The sequence below is a fragment of the Hoplias malabaricus genome, chromosome X2 (assembly GCF_029633855.1).
Source record: "Hoplias malabaricus isolate fHopMal1 chromosome X2, fHopMal1.hap1, whole genome shotgun sequence".
Taxonomy (NCBI): Eukaryota; Metazoa; Chordata; class Actinopteri; order Characiformes; family Erythrinidae; genus Hoplias; species Hoplias malabaricus.
Window position 1 is genome coordinate 7679974 of NC_089819.1, and position 25345 is coordinate 7705318.

A 25345-nucleotide genomic window follows, 5' to 3' on the forward strand; every position below is an offset into this window, starting at 1 on the left:
TGAATGCTCTGGTTTAGAGGATGTTGGTGATTCAGACTACAGTGTTGTTGATGAGAATCAGAAGTTCACATGTGAAAGAATGGTGTAACCCTCCTGTGTGTGAACTGGGACTTGTTGGTACATGGCAAATGGTGAACAGTGATAACAGGCGAAATGTGATGTTGCTGTTAACTTTAGCCCTTACACTGTGAATTAAAGCAGAGGAAATTGTTCTGCGTCATGAGTCTCTGGGCAGAAAGTGAGAGAGCAGGTTGTAGAACTCCCAGGGCATTTGTGGTGAATGAGATCATACTGAAAGTCATTGTTGCTTCTTGAAATATTTATAGCTGGTGGAGCTTGAGCGCTATGCCAAAGTCAACAAAAGGCACCAAATTCTTGTTCAACCGACCAGCTTCAGGAAACAGTGACTGTTAAAAGAGTTGTGTGTTTAATAATTAATGAAGCCAGACCAGGAGGGGGTGGTTACCTGAGGTCATGAAGATTCTGCAGCATTTTATACAGGAGACAAATATACAGTCAGTCAGTCTCTCTCTCTCTCTCTCTCTCTCTCTACTTGTACTTCAAATATTAACTGGTTTAACCTCATAAACATTAGACTTTGATAAAGCATCATTGTTGTTGTTTCTTTCAGTTTTCTGTCACAGTTCAGTTTAATGTCTGTAAAATGCTTGGCATTGTTTGTCATGGCACTGAGTCACGCCAAACCTGTTTCTGTGTCAGGGGTGTGGAGGGGGTGGAAAGTCCCTGCTGTTCCAGAATAAACACAGAATCACTTTCGGTTTGTTACTGTGTAGAGCAGCGCCCTCTACTGGAACCACAGTCCTTCACTGCAATCCGTCTCCACTCAGTCCTGACATTAACATGAGTCCTGGGTAAACAACAATGTAAAGTTCAGGTGTGAAGAGGGTCCACATGTATCTGAGATATATTAGTTATTATGATCATTTAAACCACCTTCAGAGAAAGTAAGGGACACATATTTTTGCAATTGCTTTAAGTTACGTTAGCAGTCCATGCTCTTTACAGTTTTGTAACTTATAACTAAACACAAAACCTCCTTTAAGATCCTTCTAGCAATGAGCACATGAAGAGAACTAACACTGTGCCCTAACTCCTTATGAAACATGATCAAAGGGTTTCACTGGACACAGAGATACAGTGTTTAATGCTGTTAAGGAACGATCATATCATTAAACACCAAGTGTGAACACTGGGCTTCAGTCTGTTCTGAGTGAATCTCCTAATAATGAGATCTCTCACTGAAGCAGTTGTGAAATGGTGGAGAACTGGAGCTCCAGAGTTAGATTAGATTAGAATAGGATAATTACTCAGTATGAAGTGATGAATGTAACCCTCCACAGTCTTCTGTTAAATCACGTGTCAAAAGCGAAAGCAAAGTCATTTCTTCGTCTGTTGTTTACTGCTATAGAATTTAATGTAGGAAGCCAAAGCTGGTAAAATATTTAAGAGTTTAACAGCGTGTTGTTTTATGAGCTACGTTCTCCTACATGGTTCCTCTGTGTACACAGTAATAATGAGTGTAGTATATGCTTCCATTACTTTGCCTCATTGCTCCAGTGCAAAGCTAAAGAAATGCTTTCATCTGACAATGAAAATGTCTTCTGATTGTTTGATGATGTTCGCTCTAAAAGTAAAACTGTAGAAATGTAACTGTAAGCTCCACAAATTCCTCTGTAATTCTCCACTCACTGATATATTTCTCAACCTCGTTCACATGAGATATGAGGTGCTTAATGTCTCATGAAAAACAAATTGAAGGCTCATGTGATCAGCCATAACATTATGACCACTTCCTTTTTCCTACATTCATTCTCCATTCAGCTCCACTGACCACACAGGAGCATGTTGTGATTCACCAGTTATAGATTTCAGTCCATCTGTTTCACTGCCCATTTCACCCTGTTCTTCGAGGGTCAAGACTGACAGTGTAGGTATGATTCAGTTGGTGGATCATTCTCAGTGCTGCAGCGACACTGACCTGGTGGTGGTGTGTTAGTGTGTGTTGTGCTGGTAAGAGTGGATCAGACACAGCAGAGCTGCTCAAGTTTTTAAATCCTCAGTGTCACTGCTGGACTGAGAATTGTCCACCAACCGATCAGAGAGTGACTATCACTGCAGCAACAGCTACTGTCTCTGACTTCTACAAGGTGGACCAACGAGGCAGGAGTATCTAACAGAGCGGACAGTGTTTAAAACTCCAGCAGCACTGCTGTGTCTGGTCCACTCATACCAGCACAACACACACTAACACACCACCACCACTTCAGTTTCACTGCAGTGCTGAGAATGATCCACCACCCACACCATACCTGCTCTGTGGGGACTTGACCTCTAAAGAACTGGATTAAAGGGGGCTATCATATTATAGAGTGAAACTTTTTTCATTAATGGTAGGACTACAAAGTGCTCCTGTATGTTCAGTGGAGCTGAGTAAACGAACAGTGAGTGTAGATACAGGAAGTGGTGATAATGTTATGGCTGACCGGCGTAGGTCTTATTTAAAATTAACCCAGTATTCAAAAATGTCTAGTGGTTTCTTTAAGCAAATTTGAGCTCCACAATCTCAGGAACTTCATGGTTTGCTGCTAGCTTCTAGCATTCAGGACAGAAACAGGACAGAAACAGGATGGGTCAATTTTCTGTAGCAGAGGCTAGTGTCTTTTCCTTTATTGAATATTGCTGCAGTATACTTATCCTACATATATAAACCCTGTACAGTGCACAGTTCAGGGTCTTACATTACCCAGGTAATCAGGGAGTAGTCGGAGCAGATGCTCAGCCGTGCAAGAGCAGATTTCTGTCGAGCAGATCACTCAGTTCCCTACAAAACTAGATTTTTCTTTAATCAGACTCATGTAAAAGGGGCTGTTTGATTATCTATCTATTTGCTTTGGAGTGTTGATTATACTTTGCTGGGACAATGTTCTTACCTGATGCTATAGCGCCCACTAATGGCACTAAACAGAGCTGCATGGGGCTGGTCCAGTTTCCAATTATTAGCACTACTCCTAATGACTCGTTCACTACCATGTAGTCATCAAATGCCGTGGCCTGGGATAGAGAGGAGAAGCACAGAGGCAAAACAACTAATCTGCAGCTTTAAGAAACTTTCACAACAGAATCATTTTCAGATTACAACAGGAAGAAGTGGGACTGCTGAGTTGAATCAGATTTGTCTGAGCAGGACTGGACCTTAGAACCCCCAATAATAACTAAGGGTGGCATAACTTTTTTGAATTTTGTAGTTACATTACAATATACAAAGAGGATAAACATTGCTGTAAATCACATATCTGTAATTTTCCTATGGAATTAGACCAGTCACTAAAACACGCTCACAGTCAGAGGTGCTGGGGCTCATCATTACTGAAGCACTGTGAAATGCACACAGATTAATATGCCAGAGTCAAGCCGTGTCTGTATAAAGAGAACCTGCACAGACCTGAGCTCTGATCTGCTTTGGCCGACTGCACCATTCCACCATACACACCAGTTAAAGTCACACACATCTCAAACCCTCATCCAGTAACACTTCTCAAAAGATCTCTCTCTCTCTCTCTCTCTCTCTCTCTCTCTCTCTCTCTCTCTATAATTAATACATCCATCTCAATCTGAAAGATTCCCCGTACCACATATTTAATTACTTTTATTCCTGCAGCACACCCTTTTTAACCACTTAAGGGGCTGATTACTCCACTCAGATCAGAAATAAATTCTGAAACCTGCAGGATACAGAAGCAAAAATAATGTTTTTACATTCTTCCCTTAACATGTTGTGCTCCATGCGCTCAGCTCCATCCACTTTTTGAGGTTGCAAGCGGCATGAAGTGTTTCATTTTTCACCACAATCAGCTCAGACTTCACAGTCTCAAAGCAAGGCTAGAAAACAAGAATATTCATTAAATCTTCTTCTGTAACTTAAAAATAACCTGAAAGGGAGGTCAGACTTTCTGACAAGACAATAATACGATGAACACAAGAAGAATCAATGAAGCCCTCAAACAGCCCACACACTGTAAAATAACACAGTAAAACAAACAACAGAAAGCAAACAAAAAAAAAAGAAAAAAAGAAACAAAGAAAAAAGATTATACAATACATTTAAAACCAATTCCAAAAGATTTAATGTAATTAATCAGTTTTAATTATGTAATATTATGAATATTTTTGGTTCAAAATCATTTTTTAAGCTAAGATCAATATTTGATTAGATTTTAATTATTGTGTTTAATTATAAGTGTTTAAGATTTCAGAAACAGCTGTAATAAAACAGCATGTGAAGCACCTAATGGAATTGTCTCGTAGCTCCTTTACTCATATATTCACTCATGGTTGTTCACATCACACAGGGTGCCATTCCTCACATACCCACCCAGTTTAAGGGATTTTTATTGGTGCTAAAATATCAGTCATATTTTGTTGTCAAATTTATTTTACACATTACTGTACTGAAATTGCTGCTATTAGATATGTATAATTGTGTATGTGAGTGGTCATTGATTTGATCCTCAGGTATGTTGTGAGGCTGGGAGTCACAGGGAGAGAGAGAATCAATCAATCAATCAATCCATCACTGAGTGCTCCCAGCTTGTTAGCCAAATCCTAGCTAATGAGTGAAATAGGCAATGAGAAAATTGTGATGAAAATTACTTAAATAAATAAATAGATAGATAAAAAACAGAAATACATTTTTAAATTGGAATAATGCTGTGCATTTTCTGACTGAAGCTTACACTGTTATTTTCTTACATTTTTGACATAACAGTCGAGAGCATCCTAAAAGTCGCATTCACACTCCATCAGCATCCTCAACAAAGCCTCCAGCTGAGCCAGTCTGAAGCTGTCTGGAACTGTGCGTAAAGAGTGAAAAGCTGCTCTGGCTCTCTTCTGGGTATTGAAGCAGGCTGAGGGACTTGACTAGTGACACGGCTCTCCAGTCCGGGTCCTGGAAGAGAGGCAGGGCTCAAAACAACCACTTAATATCAGCCACATTTCAGTTTCAATTAAAGGCTCTGTTTCCATAAAATTAAAGAAATAATAATAACACCCAAATATTACACTTCATATCCAAAAAGGAATCAACAAATCCCAAAAACTCTTGTAAAATAACACTGACAGGAGATAGTACACAGACCTATGTAGTACAATGGGAAAGTGTGCTCATAACTCATTATAATAAGAGCGATGACTGTATTATGTTTTAAGAAAATTTAGATAATCCTAGTGCACATTTCCTTGATTGTTTGAGAACTCTTGTTCTCACAGTGTCCACACTCAACTCATTCTGGGATGTAGTAACTGACACAGAATGCAGTGTGACACACTTTCAAACTCTAACTTACATTTACCCTGGTCCAATGGTCAAAGAAATTAATTCTGTTACATAACTTTATTCATTGTATTGTTAGCTGAAGTGTTTAGAATTCTTTCAGACTGAACCTGAACTGATTTCCTGTTTTAATGCAGCTGATCTGATGGCTGTGATGGGAGTCATTTCAATAGTTAAAAAAAAGCTATTTTTGACACTATAGTTAATGTTGGCTTGCAGCATGTTTTCTGCTCTACCATCAGTAAGAACTTTAATCAGTTTAGATAACTTTCAATCTAGGTCATATTTTCAGGCCGATTTCAGGCACAGGACAAACAGTTTAACACCTGTCATCATTCCGATTTAAAATCACAGCATTTCGTGCTCTCAGTCACTGCACTGATATTGAATGTATGTGTAAAGCCCACTCTAAACACCACTTGTAATAAAAGCAGTATTCATTTGTTTCACTTAAATACATACTCTATATGTTAATTGTAATAATTAAGCAATAATACAGGGAGAACTATACTGTGAGATATTGACACTGGTGCACTGCGGTCGTAGGCATGTATTTCTTCTATTGTACACTTTTCTACATTTCACAGTTTTCAATGAAATTACACAGCTATTATATTTTTCATTTGATGTCTTAAATGTTTGTTGGTTACTTTATTAATTAATTAATTATATGATATTATACATTATATTTTATAATTCATTAGTTTATTTATTTATAGATTTCTTTTACAGATGTAATGACTAATGAACTAAATGTTGTTTTCATTTAACAGATATTTATTGTATATATTGTTTTGCATTCAGAACTTAAGATTATTTATATGTATTATTTGTTTTATTATTAATAAGCGATGTAACATTACAGAGATGAACAGTGTGATGATATCACTGCTTTGGTGTTGCAATGTGTCAGTGCATATTTGTTGGTCATTTCAGGGTTAATACGCCTTCCTCAGAGGAATATTTACATGGCACTTTTTTTAAATGGACCAGTGCTGTCCAAATGTTTGAATGTATTTGAAGAGCTGAGAGAAAACACATATACTTACAGTAAAAGAAGATTACAGATCACTCTCCTCCATAACGCTTTAAACCAGTGACTGGGAGATGGACTCAGTGGAGAATTCCTCACTCCTCAGATTCAGCAACACCACAGAAGAGTGACCACTGAGTGACCACACACTCCACTACAGGCCTGCACTTCTGAAAACACGGTGAAATTAGGAGTCATTACATAAACAGCTTTGTTCGGAAAACCATAACACTCGAATTATGTTACTTTGCTGCTAAAGACAACATCCCACCAGTTGCAATGCATTCCCTGCATTGTCAAGTAGAACTATTGACTATAAAAAACGGTTGACCTTGATGTTCAAGGTCACATTATACACAAGTACAAGGTCACAGTACTATATACACAATACAAATCTGAATTTCTTACTGGCTTCGTTACAATATTTGTTCTTCTCAGGAGACAATCAGAATTTCAAACAAATCTGCAGCCAAACCTCTGATGGTTAAAAGTAGAAGTTGGATGCATTCTCTTCTCACAGTCCAAACAATCCCATCTACAGCCATACCAAGACTCAGCAGTACTTGAATTTCATGCCTATTCACAGCTCAACATTCTTTCAGACACATAACTTACCATGATAGAAACAAGCAAGCTCTAATAAAGACAAACAGAGGATGAACTTTCAGTTGAATGCATTGATATGGGCTGTTCAATATCATTTATTTCACATCTGACACGCTTACTAAACTGACATGTAACTCACGCGTACATAGAAATTGCACTAAAATGTCACTGTTTAAAGACAGTAGAGATTTGGTTTTGTTCAATGGGAAGGGACTATATGTGTAAATAATTGATATAATGGCGTGGCACGGTGGTGCAGCAGGTAGTGTCGCAGTCACACAGCTCCAGGGACCTGGAGGTTGTGGGTTCGATTCCCACTCCGGGTGACTGTGAGGAGTTGATGTGTTCTCCCTGTGTCTGCGTAGGTTTCCTCTGGTTGGACCCACAGTCCAAAAACACACGTTGCAGGTGGACTGGCGACTTAAAAGTGTTCATAGGTGTGTGTGAGTGAATGTGTGAATGTCTGTGTTGCCCTGTGAAGGACTGGCGCCCCCTCCAGGGTGTATTCCTGCCTTGCGCCCACCGCGACCCTGAATTGGATAAGCAGTTACAGATAATGAACTAATGAAATAATGGCCTAGTCAAAAACCTGAAGAAATTATTTCTCTGGAAAAGATTCAATACATCACAGTTAATCCTATTTCCCCAGTTTAGCATGTGTTCACAGTCACGTTCAGCTCTAACTTACACTCATGTAACATTCCTTACAACAAAAGAAAAATAAGCCACACACACACTTTGATTGTTTAGTAAAGGTTTTTAGAATATTCAAATGTTTACAGGATTGACTGATAGTAGTTAAGTTTACATTTTACAGAATAAATGTTACTATACACTTGGATAAATTTACAATGAAAAACGTTTTCATTTCTATAATATTCTGCAGTTCATGTAGTGCTACCAAGTTGGAAACACATTTTTTTTCAAGTGCAGAGATCAACAAGTGTCCTGGATTTTTCACTTCAAAAAGGGAGAAAGACTTAATGACATCATTAAAATCAGAGCAGTGGCCTCATCACACAAGCTCCGACTACAGCCCAAAGCCCATGGCATCGGCTTGTAAAGAGCAGCATCGTCAACATGGCCGAACAAAATCACAACATCTGAGTATACGCAGCAACAGACAACAGTCTGGACACACACATGAAACTGGCTTGTTACTCAGTTACTCCTTCACATACTCCTTTTAACATTTGTCCATTTCTCATGTCATTCAATGTTTTTGTGTGAAATTGTGTACCGTAGATATTTCACACTGGTGTGAACCAGGCATCTCCATCTTGTTCACTTTCCAGTGAACTACACAAGTCCGATCAGTTTCATATGAAATGTTGGCGTGTGAAAATAGTGACAAATTTAAATAATTGTTTTTCCTTCTCCTGCATGAACCTCTCAGCTGTGTGTTAATGAATTCTTTGTGTAATAACTTTGTGCGGAGCTTTTTAGGCAGAGGTCTGGTTCTATTTACCATTGTCAAGTGCCAGTAAGCTTCTCTAGAACATTTCACACTGAACAAAACCTACTCTCAGTGACTGTTGCCTTTTCAGCCATTTATTTATACATTTTCTAAACTTGCGCTTCCAAACTTTTGACTGATGCTGGGTTGAGGTAAAAAGGGCAGATACCTTTAAAGCCAATAGGTTTAGAGCAATGTTTCACAAAACTCAACTTCAGGCACCTCTGCACTCTACAGTTTAATAACCTTTTAACTCATTAGCTGGTCATGTTCATTAGTTTAGCAATGAGGCTAATAGATAAGCCACAATGAAAGCTTATACTCCACAAGTTAGCAATAAGCTAACAGCTTACCTAAATTTATAAGCGTTGCTTCGGATGAGCTTCCTCTACTTATTTTCTCCAGTACTCAACTTTTAGTATCAACAGATACTAATTGGGTTATTAGTGATAGCTGGAAAAAATAAATGTGTTTTTTTGTCAAATTACCACATGAAGAAGTCTGTGCACTGCAAAGGTTTCCCCAAGTTAGGTTTGGGAACCATTCATGTGTAACAGTTCTCATTTGAATAACAGATGGTGATCTGGTGATTAAACTGGTAACTGTACAATATATACACACAGACAAAGGCCAGAAAAATTGGGTTAGCGTGCAGGGTAACTTCAGTACTGCAGCTACTGCGCACTGACCTGGGGAAATGTTGCATACTCTGGTGCTTCTGAGGGGAAAAATGTATTGCTCTTCACCCGGCCCTTTAAGATATATTTAAGTCTCATGAGATTTTTCTTTCTTTTCAAGGTTATGCAGCTATCGCATCTCACTGAGTTCCAGGAACCTTGTAAAGTAAATTAAGCTTGTGTGACCAGTTTTCTTTTTTAAAAGTACTGACAGTGCTGAAAGAGAGAGGACCCTTATCAATTCTCTTTTAAACACGCCCTCACCAGCTTTGCCTCAACAGTTCACACAAAGAAAAACAAGCTAACTAGCAAAACACTTCTCCCTTTCCTGGGTTTAGTTTGATGTGTTCTTATGAAACACACATTTAGAGTTTAACTGGAGGTTTTGGAGGGCACTTTTCAGACATGCTAACCTGCTACAGGCTAACAACAGACATTACTTATGAGTGAACACTACACTGAGCTCAATACACTAAAACTATTACAACATTTCATTAGCTGGAAAGTAAGTGTATATACATAATGTATATGAAAATTTGTGAACAACTGCTTTTCCTAGCTATAAATTTTGCTTTTGAACGATAGTTCACTTCTTTTATTGTTGTTGTTAGCTATGTAGCCTTTATCATGTTAACTATTAAGCTAGATAGCAGAGTACGTTTAAAGTTGTTTAAGAGATGGAGCAATCTGCAGCCTAATGCCAGCAAACAAAGTTGTTCAGATTTGAAATGTTAAGCATTTTGAAGTAGTTGGTTGCTATTGATTATAAAACAGCTCTGTTTACTGTTAAAAGGAAAATACTTAGGAATGCAGTCGATCCTGGCCAAGTTCTACTGCTAAAGTGAACACGTATATCCGTCCGGTCACTCACCCCTTGTAAGGTCTATTTTAAAACGCCCTTCACTTGAGTTAACAAAGTCATGAAACTGCCCTTAACATGGCTCCAGGATGCCTTCAAGGAGAACTATCAAAGCCAAGCTGGTGAAGGCATGTTAAAACAGGCATTGAAATGGGAAGAAAGCAAGCCCTCGTTTTCTAATTCAGTAACAGCCTTGTACGTTCACGGGTTTGACTCACACATTGACATCATGCTAGAGGAGACACGCTCCAGTTTCAGGCTTTAAGGCATGCCTCGTCCAGTCTTTACGCAAGGACGTCCATCAGAACAACTAAAAGAAACTGTCCAGTCCATTCACCCAAGACCAAGGAGGAGCCTCCAACATTTTGTCCAGTCTTTTCAGAATCCTCCTTTTAAAGAGAGTCTCTGAATAAGCTGTAGCTGGTCTGAAACTCGTATGGCTTGTTTCCAGTGTGACACTCTTTAGGAATAAGTAGGAGAGAATGGACAGTGTGGAGGTGATGTGGTTTACATTGATAATCAGGGCAGAGGTTTTTTAGACCAAAGGATTATCCTCAGATGGTGAAGCATAATTGATATGAAGCCTGCCTTCGTGGTTTCCATCTTTTCATCCCTCCATAATCTAGGAGACAGACAGGATGACATCATGGTTCATCTGATGCCGTTTGCTTTCATTAAATTGGAGAAGCTGGACAAGACAGATTGGGTCATTTCTGCTGCAGTCACAGGCTTGTTCGTGTCAAACTGCAAGATCACACTGATGCTGTGCACCACATAGCACAAACATTATATGTCCAAACGTTTGCAGGCAGCTTTTCTAGTGAATTTGCCATGGAATCGTCCCACACTGATGATCTCATGACAGAAAACAATAATATCCTCACAGCATTGTTCCAACATCTAGAGTAAAGCCTTCCCAGACGAGTCAAGAGGAACACAAGTATGATCAACATTCTTAACTTCAGAAGAAATATCAGGTGACAGGAGTCTACATACTTTTGGCCATATAGTGTAAAAAGCAATATGCTAAACATGACTCAACAAAATGCGAAATCAATGAAACGGAAAACAGAAAACACACTCAATGACGAACTACCCTCACTGCAAAAGTAAGAAAAATGAAAAACGAAAGAAAGAATAAATTGTTTAAGAAAATATTAATAAAAATGACAATTGCTTTCTTAGCATCCTTCAATATTTTTGAAAACCATCATTTTACTAATAATACTTAAGCAAGAAAATAATAATACATCAGCTACATGGATTCTTTTGCTTGTTTGACAGATTTGTTCTGGAAATATTTAGTGCCAAAATGACTGATTTTGTATATGTTTTTGTGTGTATAAAACACCATTTCATCAATTTCTTAGCAATAAAACCTATTATACAAGTTGTGGTGGATGAGCCAAACTAACTCCCAACAAGAATTCTTTTTCAGCGTTGTGCAAAACACATCCTGCTCCGCACTTTACTCGTCCTGTAGTGTTTAAGGGGAAATATTGGATGAAATATTAAAAATTTATTATTCTATCTATTTCCTGTGGGGGTCACCAGAGTTAGTGCTACTTCATCGTCTGCACATTTTTCCAAAGCTACGCAAAAAGTGTCTGTGAAGTTTCAGTAAGAAGCAAAGACTCTAGTTTCTAGAGAAGGCCAAGTTTTGGTCCGTGTCCAGTGGTTGCATGGCTTGTGTTGTGTGTGTATTGCTTTCTGTTGCAGAGCGTGAGAGAGCACAGCTCCGTGTTTAGGCCTGAGAAAGACTGGCATAGACTTTCAGCAGTTTTACATATTTTCCTCTCAACATGTGACAGTCCAGGAGTGTTAGCGATGAAGAGAAAAAGGGATAATAGGCTTTAGGAACTTCCTTTTTGACTGATCCATTTAGAAGAAGTGAGAAATATTACAGGCTTCTTCAGTCTCGGGTGTGAAGCTGAGAGAAATGCATACAGCTAAAAGTGTGTGTAACATTGTGGATGGATTGACTTCCCGCACAAACAGCTTCAGTTAAAGTCTCCTGGATGAAGTAGCTAAGGCCTGTAGAACTCCTTTGGCTTCAGATGCAGAGAAGATCCCTTCATTATCATTCAAGATTACAGAGAGACGTGGAACAGCAGGGAGTGTGTTTCTGTACGTGTCATGGACACACTCAGATATCGGACACAAAGTTGAGTATGAGTGTGAGTACGTGTTAGGAGAGCTCGAAGCCCGTGTTCATGCTGATGGCGTAGCGGAGCTTGTCTCGGAGGATGCTCTTCTTGCTGTAGTTGGGCAGTTTGAGCAGGTTGAAGCAGGTGGATGAAGTGGGCAGACGGCCCCCCGGCTCCTTCTTTCGAATTGTGAAGAAACCCCTCAGCACGCTGCCCAAAGTGTCCCCTGTGTCCTATACACACACAAATGTACATAAACACATAAACACACACGGATGTAATTACACTGTCAGGAAAAAAGAATGGTAGGGCCTAGGAAAACTTTGTCCACCATTGTACACTGGGCCTGAAGGCCTTCATTTGTTTTAAAAGGTACCTTACATTTTAAAAACATTTTTTTCATATTTTAAATGTTTTAAAATAGACAAATAAACAGAAGTTTGAGTTCAACGTTCATAAATATTGAACCTGAAAAACAGGACGACCCCGTGTTAATATTGTGAAGCACTGAATCGCACCTCTTGTGGAGTCTTTAATTAAATGTGTTGGAGTGAGTGTGTGAGTGAGTTACAAGCAAAATCCACAGGGCGCTCCATGTGTCAAAATGATAAAACTGTAATGGAATATAACATAATTGTTTTCCCTCGCCAACAGTATTAAAGACCATGAGGCTACTCCCACTGTGAGACTGTTCCTACTCGAAGGTTACAGGGTTTGAGACACATTTGAGCAACAAAAATTATTCTAATGTTTAAACTTGCTACAACGTTTCTCAGCTTTATTCTCTACCAATCAAATTAATGCAACAGGCCTTCAGAAATCACATTATTACTGGAGAGGCATTGCTAACATAGCATTACTTTCATGTATCTGCCTTAAATGGGTGTGTGTTTGTGTTGCTCTGACCTGGTCATCGGAGACCTCCACACAGCGGATGGAGAAGGGGGGTTTGAGGTATGCAAAGCCCAGCAGAGGAGGTCTGGAACAGCTGGTGACAAACTGTAACACCACCATCACAGCAACAGCATCAACAACAAATAATACATTTACATTATAAACAGACTAAAGACTAAACATAGACAGGTTTAGTTCTGTTGATCTCTGCTTCACACTTTCACAGGATCATTGTAATAACAGTTTGATGGCATTCAGCCATTAGAGCATTAATGAGGTCAGATACAGACATGTAAAAGTCAGTTCTGGATCAAAAATACCTCTGCAACTGACCTCTAACAAAACTGATCTCTGAAGTAAATTCAATTAATTCAGAGAAAAGTTCCAGTGTTCCCCGGCACAATGCTTCTATGGAGATTATACAGACTGTGGATATGTGACAGCAAATGTGCAATTATTATGTAACTGAATTCACTCATCTGGCTACAAGTGTTAGTCATAGAGACTAATTGTAAATAATCAAGCAATAAGCAACTCATAAGAAAATTAAAAAGGTACTGAAATAGTTTGAAACATCACTGGGCATTCTACATATAACGTTTAGTGTGTGCAGCAGCGCATTACTGTACCTTGAGGAACATGGCTCTCTCTTCAGGAGTGAAGTCACTGGACAGAATGTCCCAAAGCCAGATGATCACCCTGTGGCTGCTGTGGAAACCTCCATAATACACAGTGTGCTTCCTAGTGGGAGAGAGAGAGAAAATAAACCATCTACAGCCACACCAGCGCTTTATTATAGAAAGTCATAGGACAGCCTTGTAATGCAGAACTGAATACAGCATTAGTGACATACAGTGCTGAAACATTGGGTGAGAGAACAAGAACAATCATCATTTTATAGTGTAAAAAGGTGATTATATCGTGTAAAATGAGTAAAGGTCTTCAAAGCTCAGAGTCAAAATAAACTGAACCACAAACAATATAAAGCTGTATACAATATAAGCTGTTATTACTTTAACTGAGAGTGTGTTGTTGCTGTGCTACTTTGGAGCTTTATTTTTATATTTTACAAATGATCCAAATGAATGATCCAAATTATAAGAAAATAGAGGTGCAAACATCACAGTCTTGATAGATGCTAGATGTCCTAAGAAGTTCCACTCAGGTTCTTTTTTGGGAAGGTATTTCACTGCAGTCATTATTTTACCAAAGTATAAACACTTGATTCTATACCCACCTCTTGTAATCTCCAGCTTAAATCAGTGACAACAGTTTGATATCAATTAGTTTCTATTAATGTCTGATATGATTTGAATACCCATCATTTCATATTAATTCTGGACATACTTGAGGTCATCCAGGTCGATCTCTGCGTTGTCCCCAGAGATGAGTCTCTGCACCTCGGGCGTGGAGAACATGTGCAGCCACTCAGGGTTAATGATGCTTCGGAAGCCCCGGATAAATGCTCCGGTCTGGTCCTTTATCTGTGTGTGCATCCGGAAATGAGCCATCAGGTGGATGTAGCTGATCCTTCAGAAACGGAAAGAAAAGAACTCAATCAAACTTAAAGCAGCAAATTGAGAAAAATGTTAGATTCCCTTTTACTTTTCAGTTTTTTAACTAAACATCCATATTTTGTAATGCAAAGAGTCCATTATAATTTTACTAGCTGTATGAATGAAAAAAAATATCTGAAACATTAACATGGCTTTCAGTTTGACAGGTTTAGGCCTCTCCTCAGTCAGAGATAGGAGCTAGGTTTAGTACGAGTAGAAAAACTGAGAATTCATGACAAAATTAGCTGATGATTAAACTGTGACTTTTCTAAAGAGGCATTAAAGCATTGATCCCTCTGAACAACGAAGACTAGCTTCTAAAAAGGGAACTCTGTATTCAGAACAATAAACAATGAAAATCTCTTGCTTTCTCTTTCTCTCTTTTGAGGATGGCTGACTCTCACCACTCAGTGTGATGCTAATCAATGTGTTAGCTAAGATAATATAATTGGGCAGGTAGTGTTTACATCTCAAATTGGGGAGAAATAAAATAAAACCCCTCTGGGCTCCGCATTAACATCAGATACTAAACTCAGAGTATAAAAGGACTCACTTGTTTTCATTAGTGACAGGCATAGTCTTCCCACCTGGAATCAGCTCATGACACACTAACTATGGAGAGAGAGAGAGAGAGAGAGAGAGAGAGAGAGAGAAATCACAGTGTGAGACACACAGGCTTCATGTGTGTCATGAGTTTGGAGAAAATGGAGCCGATATTGTTTACCTGTCCCATGACATCCTCATCATACGACAAGGTCAGCCCCAAATCACTCACATCCCCATCGTAGCGCTGGAAATCAATAGCACACATAGACACACAAATTAACTTCTCTTGTGTAGATCAGGAGAGTATATAATGAGATCATGTAGAATTTATGTGAAACTATAGCACACACTCAAACATAAAGAAAAAACTAAAACAAAAAGGGAGCTACCACAAAACAGGAGGGGATTACTTGTCAGAACAGACAGAGGTTTAATTTGTATTCAAGTGTGTCAAGCTTGATTCACACACCAAGGTTATAGGTGCATAAGGTAATTCAACAGCGCCCTCTATCTGTTTCCATCAATATTAGGCAACAATGCAGAGAGTGGACAGTGTGTGGAAGTATATACATACACATATATATATGTGTATATATATGTGTGATTATTTCTTAATTTAACCTTTTTTAAATGTAGGTTTGTGCCAGTAATATATATAAGTTTCAATTAATAATGAGTTTATTCAAATAAATGTAAACATAAATGAGAATGGTTAACCAGACAGGGATATTAGCTGGTCGTGGCCTACATTTTTCTTTCAATGCAGAATCTTATGTAGTCCACCAAAAGGCTTAATTCCTGTCTGAGAGACTGGCCCATTGTGTTGTGCTTCCTGAATAGACACAACTGAAGGTCATCCTCTGACCTTTATGGACGTGAGATTCTTGTAAAACTCGGAGTCGAGGGACGGCAGCTCGTCGATGGAGCTGTAGAAGGAGCTGTGGTGGTGTCCCAGGACCTGGCTGAGGAAAAAGGAGGCGAAGGGAACGTCCACCACTATACCCTCGTACAGGGCCTTCCCCAGCATCTTCCCCACAAACTCAAACAGCTGCAGGTGGTTCTCGTGGATGTTAGAGGTGGGCGAGGGATAGAGTCGCTCGTTTCCACTGGTTGTCTGCAAGAAGAGAAAGCTACAGATCATTACAAAAGTGCTACACATATTTACCCAATTCAAAAGTGCTTTTATTGACATCAAATAAATGCCAGATTCAAACACATCAGAATAGAGAACTGAGAGTAGTAAACTGAGAGTAAATAAAACAACAGCGTACATAAATGATTAAATCATTAAAAATCAACTCCCCAGTTATAACAATATCAAACAAATAAATATATATTTTCTTTAGTTAATCAAAGCAGGGTATATTTTTGTAATTACTCAAATGTAAAAAAGATGTTTTCATTATGTTTTTGTGTGAATGCACGAATAGAAATGAATCCTAAGCAAAGATAAATAAACACCTTGAACAGGTTGAGCGCTGGGTTGAAGACTTTCTTAATGATCTCCTCTAGAAACTCCTTAAAAACTCCGTCCTGATCAATCCCAGCCTCGTCCACTCCCAGATCATTTACAAACTTCACACGGATCACACCCTTAATGGAGTTCACAGGTAGCCTACGCAACTGGTCATAACCATCCTGGAGAGAGAAAAGAAAACATATAAAAATGAAACATATTTACATGTAAAAATACTTTATAGTGCAGAATCCTGACATTTATACTTTAATGAAGGCCAAAAAAATATTTGTATAGCAATAGCACCCTCTTGTGGTGAATCTTTACTCTGCTAAATAAGAGTGAGTGAGTTACAGTATTAAACTGACCTCCAGCATGCGTGAGCGGCGGATAGTTATGTGAGTAACATGTGGGGAGGCAGAGCTTGTTTCCACCAAGCCCAGTGTCTCCTTCTCCTTTGTAACAATGTTCCGGAACAGCAGCACCCTCTGATTGGAGATAAATACAACCACATGTACCATTTTTCAAAAGAAATTTAGCTTAGCCCAGAAAGATACAAAACATCAAAGAATTTTAAATTAATTCAATTAATTTTAAATGAAATACTGTATGAAGGCTGTATGATGTATCTAGTGTGTGACTGACGTTTTTGTGAGGGATGACATGGGGGATATACTGCAGCAGAAGCTGGGCTCTCTTTTTTCCTTTCTCTAGCTCCTGGAACAGCAGACTGGGCTTCAGGTCCCTAAGTCAAACACAGGAAAAAGTACATACTTTACTAAACATAAATTCTATATAAAAATAAGTTGTTAGTTTTTTAAAGGCATATATATTTTTAATGAATTTTAACAGCAGTGGTCAGGAACTATCACCAAATTGTGTTTCACGAGTTTGAAGGTATTTCCTACATTAATTGAAACTGAGGGCTTCTTTTAAGGGCCCATAGCCTGCTCTAAGTTAACATCTAACAAGAGATTAACAGAATAAGATCCAGAGTCATTTTTAGAGTGTATGGTAATTTTCTGCTATTCATAATGCACAGTGTCTATAGAGGGGTTGTTACTGACTTGCGAAGCCAGTGTTCGTCAGGGGTGAACCTCCGGCGGCAGTCTCTCTCATAAAGCACCATCAGCCAGCCGTGTACACTGTGGAACAGATCCAGCTTCTCCCCCTTTGCATTCTCTATATCAAACATACAATAAACACAAAGTAAATGTTTTTGAACAGATTAAATTTGTCTGTTTTTAAACATCTCCTCAAAACTATTTGACCTCTTGTAAAACATTAGCTAGCATGACAACAGAAATCATATCACTGTCTACAACAAAACAGTTTCCTTAGTGAGCCGTATTCAAGTGCAGGACTCAGTAAACATACCCAGAATGCCATCCCAGATCATTTTATACACAAATGTGTTGAGGAAGGAGGAGATGGTGATGAGTTCCTCCATTTTAAAAGAAATCTGCTCCTCATAAACCTCAATATCATCCAGAATTCTGTGAGGAAACACAAACAGGACAGGATTTGCTGTCGGTACATGAATCAAGGCACACATTTTAAAAAGGGTTCACATATATTCATTCAGTCATTTTCTGTAACCACTTTTTTATGGTTGTAAAAAATAAGTGCACAAAAAGAGGCAGAGAGAGAGAGAGTGTGTGTGTGTGTGTGTATATATATTTATATGTGACACTAACGTTATGAGGTGCCTGGAGCAGTCACAGAACAGCATGAGCATGGCCAGCAGCTGCTTGGATTCGTCCGTGTCATTATTTAGACATTCCAAGAAGAGTTTGAGCCCCCCTTGAGGACCAAGCTCACAGATAAAGGCCCACAGCTTTGGTAGAAGATCATCCAGATATGTCAAACCTTTGCAAAACACACACACAAATATACTTTAACAGTGAGACAGTTACAGAGGCTAGAGAATAATGCTGCTTCCCTTTAATTAGTATCACTTAAATAGATAATATGACAAACATATGTTCGTTTGTGTGTGTGTATGTGTGTGTTACCTGTAAGGATCTGCAGGCGAATCTGTGTGAGTGTTGTGAGGGCTGTTTGATACAGTACACACACACTGCACACTTTCTGCACCTCCGCAGAGTCCACTCTCCTCCCCCCCACTGGCTTCAGGATGTTCCGCACTGACGCTGACTTCTGGAACGCACGCTTAAACAGATCTACAGCAGAAGAGAGAGAAAGAGAGGAGAATATAAGAGTCGGTATCCTACATCTTACTGTGGCTTTACTGAACAAAAATCACCCTCAACTAATTTTACACAATCATTCTCTAACAGCTATTTACAGAATTAAACAGACTGTTTTTGTTACTGTGTTGTGCCTAAAATAATCAGTCCTGACTAAAACACTCCTTATACCTTAGTGTGAAGGGGTGGGTATAAACTACTGTAGACTAAAGAGATGTAAATGTGTGAAAGACGTGGCTTGTGAATTCTCTAAAAAAGCCCATTAGAAAACTCACTGGGCTGAACTTCTCTTGTAGAATAATTTTTCTACTCACTTTTAACAGGCAGGTTGTTCTGTAGTGTGTTTGCTTGAGGAGAAGGAGAAGGCATGGGTTCCTGGACTTCAAGTTTTTTGCTGAGGACGTCACAGAAGAGTGTACAGATCACAGGAACTCCCCATAAACACTGTAGCTGCTTTGTCACCAGCGGCATGGACTCGTTCAGCCTGGGTCACAGACATATGGGTTATTACTGAAAGGTTATTACTGCATTCAACCTGTCATCTGCACATTTATAAATGTACAACGAGAGAGAAGGAGGGGGACACAGAGAGATATGCTATGCTGACACTATGACTAACCTATTGGGTTCCATTTCTGCTTTCAGCCATTGCACTGATATTAATTATGTTTATGTCAGTTTCATTGCGCTGGCATGGGTGTTAAAATGCCCCCAGTGTTGGCCAGTGGACTAGTAGAACGGATTAATATCCTTCATTTTAGAAGAAAGTTTGTCAAAACCTATAATAATCCATGGGTACCACTTTAAAATAAGACTACACTACAAACCTGTTTATTACATTGTTATTAATTAGGTTGTAAACACTCATTTATATGTTGTAAACACTCATTTATATGTTGTAAACACTCATTTATATAAAAAAAGTCATTCATATTAATTTTAACACATAGGTAAAACTTAAAGTGTCAGAGAACTTAAAGAAAATATCTCGGTAAAGAATAAGCACAGACCTGAGAATGTGAACGCTGTTGGTAGTTAACTCCTAAAATACTTAAACCTATTTACAAATATGTGATGAAGCCAACAGGGTTAATGTCAACTGAGGGAGAAGACAACGTAAGGTCGGTATCTGGCAAGATCTGAAGTTTAACAGTGTCGATGGATGTGGGTTCAATCTTTGGCAAATAACAGATGCCTGTTGCCCTCTCTATCTCTTTATTATTATTATTAATTACTATCAATGTATTAACAACATAATTAATAACTATTAATAAACAGATTTAAACCATTAATAAATCTGTAAGTGTAGTCTTATTCTAAATTGGTACCAAACCATGTACGACAAGCACCACGCATCATCAATTTTAAATGTACACAGGGGAGAAACCCAGAACCATTAAATAAATAGAGCTCTAGAATGTTTGGTGTAAATATGATGTACCCATAGTCCACAGTCTGAGAGAACCAGCCCAGCACCGGGTGCCAGTGTGTGAGGTTGGACTTCTTCTGAGAGACGTATCTCTGACAGTACGACAACATCTCCGTCAGATCCTTCACAAAGTGACCAGCCTCCTGCTCCAGCACCTTTACATTCACATAGCCCAGCTGTATCAGGTTACCTGCAAACACACAGACACACACAGCATAGATTTAAAGCTTTAAATTATTAACAAATAAAAACAGTCCCACCTACTGATGATAACAATAAAGGTCTGTAAAAGGTTACATACAAACTCTGTGTTCAGTTCTAGATATTCAAAACTACACACACAAACAAACAGTGAGTCTTACCAAGTAAGCAGAGTGTGTGGCTTCCCTCCAGACACACACAAATGTCCAAACACTGCTCCTCACGACTGAGGAACAAGATGAACTTACGCATGAGATCATGAATCTGGATAGTGATCATACACTGCATTTAAGACACACACACACACACACACACAAAATCAGTTTCTTTAAATGAGTGACAGAATGGATACAGTGGAGTGTGCAAGAGTGTGTTCTTACATCTGGAGTAAGTGTGTTGAGGTGGGAGATGACAGCAGGGACAGACATGATGTGGATCAGGAAAGACCTCAGCAGATTATCGGAGAAATGAGCTGCTATAACTGGCCTAAAACAAACACCAAACACACACATATCCAATGAAGTACATACTATATATAAAATAAACGTGCTGTCTAAATAAAACTCCATCCATCTCTTAATACAGTGAAAAAATATCAGCTGCCATTTATATTTTGAAAGTGTCGTTTCCATGGTAACTAACCTGAGGGAGAGAGTGAAAATGGCGGTAAGTGTGCCTTTGGACAGCGAGGGCCTTGACCGGGCCAGACCATTGGTCAATAAAATCTACATCCAGAACAGAGAGGAGGAAATACAGTAGTAAACAGTAGACAAATGAAAAATAAAACAGCTCACACTAATGCAGTAAAGGCTGTCAATCACAATTTCTTAATTACATTTCCTTGAACCTATTTACTTAAGAAAATATTAACAAAAAACATATTTAAATTTAATAGAAAAACAAATAAATGAAATGAAGAAGAACTTATAAATCTTCAGTGAATATTTGCAAATCAGATTGAAGATATGTCTTTTAAATCCTATATTATACTTAATTAAATAATTTTTTTCTGAGGTCCACTTTGAATGTGTGTGTGTATTTATGGACCAAACAAAACAGCCATAACGTTTTAATAGGAGCTCTCCCTCCAGCCTTACTGTGACTTTAAGGCTTACATTAGTAAATTATCTTTATTCTAACATAGCAGTCCCAGCTGAGACATTTTATATACATTTCGTATCTGCACTTTCATTTTACGCAAAATTTAAATTTTTAACATCTTTGTGAAAGGGTCTTTGTCTTTTTCCAGATGAGGAAATCTTTAAATGCTCTTCATGATTAGTTTTTGTTCCGTTTGGTCCTGTTTTTTGTCCTTTTATTTAGTATTTTATTTTTCTCTCAGTAATAACAATATAACTGATTGTGAAAGCCCACATACAGCAACACAAAGCACATTTAAGTCAATATATTTAAAATATCCGTGCCTGTAAAACAGAGTAGAACCCCTTCTGGTTAAGGTGGCCCATGATGTTCTCACAGATTCTGTTTAACGCAGGTTTCAGAGCTTCTCCTGGAAGATAAACCCATAAAAACATCATATTACAACACAAGCTGTTTTCATGATGTGCATCCCATGTCATGTTTTAAAATGGTGACTAAACACTATGAATATTATGATTATTATTCAACATTTCCCACACAGTACTGCATTTACACTTATTTAACAGGATTAACACATTATCTGTATGTTTTAACCAAAGTAGTGACGAGCTCTAACAAAACATCAGAGATTCACGAGCCTGATTTTTAGATCATTCACTCACAAAATAATTTATTTAACGAATCCCAGATATATTTGTCTTATTATATTTACCAAATATATTAATCAAATTATATGTTGGAGTCAGAGAAAACATGGGTAATGTTCTGCTATTCGATGACACCAGCACTAACCTTTCCCTCTTATAATTTTCCATGTCGATGTATCTGTGAAGGTGATGAGCATCGTCAGGTAGAGGGTCACCAGTTTGTTTTCCTGCAGAATGTCCGGCTTCAAATAGAAAAAATATATATCTGATCTACCAGACTCCGAATAACTTGTCATAATGTGGTCGAACTCTTAGAAAGCAGTTGTATTTCATGCAGCACAACATTTACAAAGAGAAAATACCTTCAGCTTCTTCAGGAACTCACAGGAGACCCAGAGTACATCCTTGATCTGTTTGAGCCAGGGGATGGTGAGGTCTTTAGAAAGAGCCAGAGAAACATACCACACCTAGAAGAGCAGACACACAATCAAATAAACAGCAGTCATTTAGAAATGGAGCTGATGCAACCATGTTTTATATGAAATACTCACTTTAGGCTCATTTTCAACTTCCATGCTGCTCAGAATAGTTCGACAGAGCTTCTCAAACCTCTGCAGCAGAAAACAAATACTTTCTTTAACTTTGGAACAGAACGTGAGGCATCAGTACAGAACAATACTTGTGTCTCCATGTTTGTCATTCATCATTGATTAATGTAAAAACAGTTTAAACGGTGTCAAAACGTCATGACAATCATCACCACAGAAAAGGTCAAACATTTTTAAGTTAAAACCTAGTAAAATTAACTCATTATTAAAAAGAATTCATGTTCTGTCCTTCTGTTGTAATGTTGCTTTTTTTGGGAGAAATCAATTCATATTCCGAACACTATCTGAACAATGATCAGAGTGTGGATCTATAAACAGTGCATGTTTCAAACAATAAAAAGATCAAATTCCATCAAAAGATCTGATGACACCTACCAATTTATCATCTTTACTGAATATGAATAATAATTTTCTTGCGATTTTAAAGATGGACAGTGCATTTCGTTTTGTGGTCCCTGCTTCAGTCGTCGCAAAAAAGTCATCAACCTCTTTTCTGAAATGTTGAGAACACAGAATATTAGTAAAGACTTTAAAACAGTTCAATAACACACAAGGAACAAACACTTTCATCTATAAATATGAACATAACACAGATAAACTGTCTGGCTGAGAGACAAACATTTGTTCAATTTTAAATGAGTTAAAACTTCCACTGTACTGATGGCATACGGTGTCATTAATATAACTAAAATAAATGATAACACAAATGCATACAGTGTCTTTGAGGCAAAGCACTGAATAACACCCATACATGTGTTCCTACCAGCTTGTAAAGAATTTGGGGCTAGCTGTGAGTGAAGATGTATGTTACAAGCCAGTCCTATAAGGTGTTTTGCTTTTATATCAATAATAAAAAACAGACTTGACCACTGTGATACCAAGCTCCATTTGGGGTACAATGAAGCAAGGAAACTGCATTTGGCCAACAATTGTTCAGAATATTTTTCCCCAAGTTTCTAAAATGTTCTACTGTAGATTAGAAACAAGCATTAGTTGAAGGGAGAAATTCAGATTTGGAATGAAATTAATAGAACACCTGATTTCTCTCTGCAGTCTACAGCGGCAGAGGAACCTGCGGATCAGAGCCTGGATCTGAGTGGCTGCTCGCTCTTTCTCCTTTTGTCCCTTCCTCTCCTCCCGCGCCAGTCGAGCTTTGTCCAGAAACTGAGATTTGGACGTCTGCGTGGCACTGAACATCTTTCACTCTGGACAGTGGCTCCACGGGTCAAAGATCAGCTGCTTATTTCAAATATCAGAAGTGTTTAAATGGAATACACATATAATATACACAATATACACCTGTGCACTCAGGGTTCCGTTTATAAACATATCTAAACTGCAGGGATTTGCAATGACACTGTGATCTTATTACTGCACTGAATTACTGATTGTAAAAGACTTCAGATCTTAAATGCACATAAACAAAAGGATTCACCCATTCACGTGTTTGGTGTTTTCATCTTTGTAATATTATCCACTACAGCTAGTTCATGATAAAATGTTCTGACCCTTGTCTCACCTTCTAGAGGTAAATCTATGGCTTCTATTTTTCTGAAGCTCATAAGAGCAGCTACCGAAAGTCCACTTCTTCACAGACAGAGGCCTTCCAGTCCATCAGCGTCAACACAGACAAACAGAACCTGAAGCAAACTTCTTTTTCCAAACCCACTGGATCAGTGTTAATTCTGCTTGAAACAAAAAAATATTACAGAGCATTGTTTGTGAAATTAATCATATATTTTAAAAATTACAAATAAAATTAAGAATAGAAATAATGTATGGCCACAACTAACTAAAGTGATGGAATTAGATAAATAGGTTGTGATGGTTGAGGCTTGACAGTGAGATCACTGATAGTGAAGTTGAGGCCTAAATGTGGGAATTAACTAATGTAGCTTTGAGAGTTAGACCTGACTTTAGGTGTTAGAGCAACATGCCTAAGTCATAGTGAAGTCATAGGGAATTTTTATAGCAATTCCCAAACCTTGCTAAGTTTGGGCATTACTTACTTATGTCATACACATGCCCAAGTCATTTGTGGCCACTAATTGTTTTATTTCTATTTTATAAGAAGAGATGTGAACAGTGGAGATCAGTAAAACATTGTAAATTTCAGAGGAAAAAAATTAACCTAAAATTAAAGTATAAAAACAACATACAATTTTACAATATCACTCAATAGGTGTGTGAAACATTTTTAAATATTTAAAAACATACATGAAGAAACATCTAAAAATATATCTCTGTTACTAAAAAATACAGATTTAGAACTAATTTCCAGGAAAATTAAATTAGTCCAAACTTCTTTCTCCACCCACCCCTCCACCACTTGCATGCATCTCAAAAGCCCCATCCCCCATTCGGGCAGGATTGTTTTTTAGATTTATGACATCAGAAACCATGGCTCTCTGAAGTCTCCTGTTTAAGACTCGTGTTTAGAGCACTGCAGCGTCAAAACAGAATTCCTCAGCCATGACACGCACTGCTCATTTCAATCATGAACTCTTCTAGCGTCTAAACATCAACAACTGGATAATTGTAACGTGATAAAACCATGAATTTCATGCTC

At 38.2% G+C, this 25345-nt stretch overlaps 1 protein-coding gene across 2 annotated transcripts; it reads right to left on the bottom strand.

Moving 5' to 3' along the window:
• Positions 1-7775: 7775 nt before the first annotated feature.
• On the bottom strand, positions 7776-24457 carry LOC136677159 (ubiquitin-protein ligase E3B-like). Of its 2 annotated transcripts, XM_066654596.1 has the most exons (26): positions 24296-24457; positions 23813-24012; positions 23152-23269; positions 22720-22779; positions 22531-22635; positions 22314-22410; positions 21845-21930; positions 21063-21145; positions 20801-20906; positions 20582-20702; positions 20232-20409; positions 19105-19274; positions 18596-18763; positions 18278-18449; positions 17958-18076; positions 17648-17762; positions 17226-17325; positions 16949-17068; positions 16586-16762; positions 15990-16238; positions 15303-15368; positions 15132-15190; positions 14370-14552; positions 13652-13763; positions 13035-13127; positions 7776-12361 (listed from the first exon to the last, which is right to left on the bottom strand). In XM_066654596.1, the coding sequence occupies exons 2-26, from the start codon at positions 23971-23973 to the stop codon at positions 12170-12172; spliced, it is 3210 nt and encodes a 1069-aa protein (XP_066510693.1). In that variant the 5' UTR covers positions 23974-24012; positions 24296-24457; the 3' UTR covers positions 7776-12169. The 2 variants fall into 2 exon arrangements, with proteins under 2 accessions (XP_066510693.1, XP_066510694.1); XM_066654597.1 differs by lacking the exons at positions 7776-12361; positions 13035-13127; positions 13652-13763 and having other exon boundaries at positions 14425-14552; positions 15132-15186.
• Between the last annotated feature and the right edge of the window lie 888 nt (positions 24458-25345).

Bases quoted from the DNA above. Each gene is read 5' to 3' on its own strand.
- LOC136677159 (XM_066654596.1), bottom strand. From the start codon at position 23,973: ATGTTCAGTGCCACGCAGACGTCCAAATCTCAGTTTCTGGACAAAGCT. The intron at 19,275-20,231 runs GTACATCATATT...TCTGTGACCCAG, and splicing joins TCTCAGACTGTGGACTATGG to GCTGAACGAGTCCATGCCGC. The intron at 13,764-14,369 runs GTATGTCCAGAA...CTCTCCCACTAG, and splicing joins ATCGACCTGGATGACCTCAA to GAAGCACACTGTGTATTATG.